This window comes from Ornithodoros turicata, unplaced genomic scaffold, assembly GCF_037126465.1.
Source record: "Ornithodoros turicata isolate Travis unplaced genomic scaffold, ASM3712646v1 Chromosome16, whole genome shotgun sequence".
In the NCBI taxonomy this organism is placed as follows: domain Eukaryota; kingdom Metazoa; phylum Arthropoda; class Arachnida; order Ixodida; family Argasidae; genus Ornithodoros; species Ornithodoros turicata.
In genome coordinates this window covers 1,279,119-1,282,889 of record NW_026999320.1, presented here as the reverse complement: position 1 = coordinate 1,282,889, position 3,771 = coordinate 1,279,119, and the positions used below count along the sequence as shown (strand labels likewise).

General features: G+C 46.9%; 1 protein-coding gene across 1 annotated transcript; it reads left to right on the top strand.

Moving 5' to 3' along the window:
* Positions 1-225: 225 nt before the first annotated feature.
* On the top strand, positions 226-879 carry LOC135372659 (uncharacterized). The gene has a single exon (XM_064606158.1). It carries the CDS (start codon positions 226-228, stop codon positions 877-879), a length of 654 nt encoding a protein of 217 aa, XP_064462228.1.
* Positions 880-3,771: the final 2,892 nt, after the last annotated feature.

Sequence of the window (3,771 nt, the reverse complement as noted above, 5' to 3'; positions counted from 1 at the left end):
CCCCCACTGATACTGCAGCCACCATGAACCATCTCTAACACCATCATCAACACCAGACTCCGTGGGATAAAGAAAAAGCCAAGCATACCTGACATTGTCGCGAAGACCCTCGCAGATGATTGCCTAACCGACAACTTCAATGGCTATACTCACATTTTTACCGACGCGTCAATTGACCCAGAACATCAAGTCAGTGCCATCGCATACTACATCCCAACCATCAACATGACCTGGGCTGAGTCCATAGCTGGCGTCATGGCCTCAACGGACGCTGAACTGCTGGTGATAAACAAAGCCCTGGACGCACTCAAACACCACAATATCGAGAATGCCGTTATCCTTAGTGACACAAAAGGGGCTCTGCAGCGCATCGCATGCAAGTACGGAACATGCCCATTTGCAAACAAGTCACGTGTCAAGATAGAGGCACTATTGCAAAATAATACCCGCGTTGCGCTGCAGTGGCTCCCGAGCCACGTGGGAATCCCAGGGAACGAACATGCTGACCAACTATGCAAAGATGCCACAAGGAAACCACCTATCTTCAAACTGCCAACAACCCAGTGGCAGATATACAAGACCATAAAGGCGTACATATGGAACCAACACCCAGACCAACCCACAGCAACTGGCACAGCCCCTCCCCCATGCCTAACCACTGGGCTCTCAAGACAGGAAGCCAAGGTACTCCTGAAGCTACGAACATCTACGGCAAAAACACGAGCCAGGGAGTACAGGTTTGGACCAGATCCTCCGTACCCGACCGTGCCTCCGTGCCCCACCTCATGGAGCGATGCAAGGCAATGTCGTCAGCTCGTCAAGTACTCCTTCGAAGCCTCCGCATTGCAGGCATCACGGATGTCACAATCACCAACCTGATTTACCCAACGGGCCCTCTTCGGACCAGAAAAACCATTCAACATCTCGCTCTAACCTTCCTGAAGACAACCAAACTCATAGATCGCTTATGACGACGACCTGCGGATAACCCCGGGAATTTCGACTAACCAGACCCGGGTTGACGAACTCCGACCCCAGAGACTCTGACAGCGGCTGTCTGTTTCACCGGCCAGCCTTTATTTTATCCACTTATGACAACTACCTGACGCAACGGCCATCACCCCGACGCCACCCACTGGATGCAAGAATTTTTAGCATTGACAGCGCTTGCCCGAAACCGCACCGGCCCTTCACCGTACTACTTTTCGACCTGTAAACTACACGAGCCTCTTCCATACCAGGACTATACTACTCATTTCGCAACTTTTGACGCACGACGACCACGACCTCCCGTTCTAACACTTCTCCTCACTTTCATCCCCTCACACCCATCCCAACGGAGTGAAACATGCCGCCAGTCCGGCAGGCAGACCTCACCTCCTTTCTGCCCCAACGCCTTTCCGCTCCGCTCCCGAGTAAAAGCAGTGAAAGAAGAAAAGAACCGCGAAAAATTACACGCATTCGTGTCACAGGACAGGGATACACAAATTTCCTTAAGTGAGCAGGGAAAAGACTTAAGTCGCACCGGTCAGGAATAAACGGAGAATCACCGCTTATCGCTACGCGGCTAGCACAACATGACAGCAACAAGATATTAGTGAAGGGTGAAAATTGCAGCAAGAAAGAGACTACTGAACAAGTCTAGACATGCGACATCGAATGCGAAAACACTGGTGATCGGGGAAAAGGGCTAAGCCTGCGGCGGATCGTCATATAGCATACACAAGTTCATTTTTCGATTTCGCGTAAACTAAACGCGGTCTGCTTGGAAAACGACGTACAAATTTGCTTAGGGAGCAGAGAAATATAGGAATTTCTACTCCGTGCTCAGATACCAGCATTTCTGCTCAAAAACCTGTAAGATTAAGCACTGCTTACTTCGTCAACATGTCGAACGCCCAACAAAATCAAACAAACAAACAGCCCCGCTTCCACTGATAGAACACTCTTCAGCTTTTACCAGGAGGCTTTCTTCTGTGTAAAAGTAAAGAAAATAAAAAAGTGCAGCGAAAAATTACACGTACTTTTGCTCGCATAGCGATAAGAGACAAAAATAAAATAAAATAAAATAACGAGGCACACGCTAATAAACTGTGACAAAGACACCCATTTCTGCTATCAGATAATTATTGCATTGTCCATTGCATAATGCTAAATACCCAATTGCAGTGTCCCTGCGTGAAGAAAGAACAGAAAAAGCACACTCAATTTATCTTAAGCGAGCAGGAAAAGTCAATTCTACTCGGACAGCTTAATACCATAAAGTCTGAATTTTTGCCATTGAAATTTTGCCTTTAATACCATAAAGTCCAAAACAAAGACTTCACCAGGTTCGCGAGGCAATTGCATTAAAAACGCTCGTCCTATCCTACAGACAGCAATGCAAACGCGACTACCCTTACTATTTTAAACCACTATTTCACACAATAGTACATAAATGTATCACTCGTGTCACACGAAAAGGCGAACAGATAGCACTTACTTGTCAAGTGGGGTCCCTGGTTCAGAAAAGCGTTCGTGCGCGCGCGCGGACGCGCACACACACACACACACACATTTTCACACTCACAAATACAGTCTATTTTCAAAACTACATAAATCCGTATTATTCCTCAGGTCAATAATTATCCTACCATCGTTAAAAGACGGCACAGACATGTATGCGTACGCAAAACAATAGGTCCTCGTTTCGGATGTAATAGGATATTGCAACTCGGCCGGCGCGAACCAAAATAAAAAAAAAAGAAAGGAATGCACGTTCGCTATACATCCTCGAAGAAAACGGTGCCGTGCTTCTACGCAGCGATCATTATACAGAGTGAATTCAATTCATTTTCCTTTTGTTTCCGTGCACCCATATGTTTTGCAAGAATATTATAGAGCAGAACGGGTAAACGTGAACATCATTCGCTGCACTCTGTAGCTCTTATCATTTTTAAACCAAACCACTTAACATGTGTTCATAGGCCTTCACTAAATAGGTGAGCCGATAATGACTCAAAATCAAATCAAATCAAATAATAATTCCAGCATCGCTGGCTGCAAGCTTGCGTACCCAACCGAGCAGTGGGCTCCCATCAACACGCCTTGGGCTGACCTTACACACCCGAAGCCTTCTGTGAATACATTCTTCTGTCGCCGTAATAAAATATTTATCGCGAGGGTACTACAATGTCAGCTCTGTTGCTGTTTAAGTGATAAAACAGTGCGCCCGAACCGCGCCCCACGCGAGCCGCGCACGGGCCTGTTCGCGCGGTTTGGGCTCGCGACGCGCGCGATTCCCCGTGCGAGCGCAACGCGGGCCCGTTCTTGTGGTTTGGACGCCCCGGGTGAGTGCACTGTTTTATCACTTAAACAGCAAAAGAGCTGACATTGTAGTACCCTCGCGATAAATAGTTTATTATGGCGACAGCAGAATGTATTCAGAGAAGGCTTCGAGTGTGCGTGTGTAAGGCCAACCCAAGGCGTGTTGATGGGAGCGCACTGCTCTGTTGGGTACGCAAGCTTGCAGCCAGCGATGCTGGAATGATTATTTGATTTGATTTGATTTTGAGTCATTATCGGCTCACCTATCTAGTGAAGACCTATGAACACATGTTAAGTGGTTTGGTTTAAAAATGATAAGAGCTACAGAGTGTAGCGAATGATGTTCACATTTACCCGTTCTGCTCTATAATATTCTTGCAAAATATATGGGTGCAAGGAAATAAAAGGAAAACGAAGTGAATTCACTCCTGTATTATGATCGCTGCGTAGCAGCACGGCACCGTT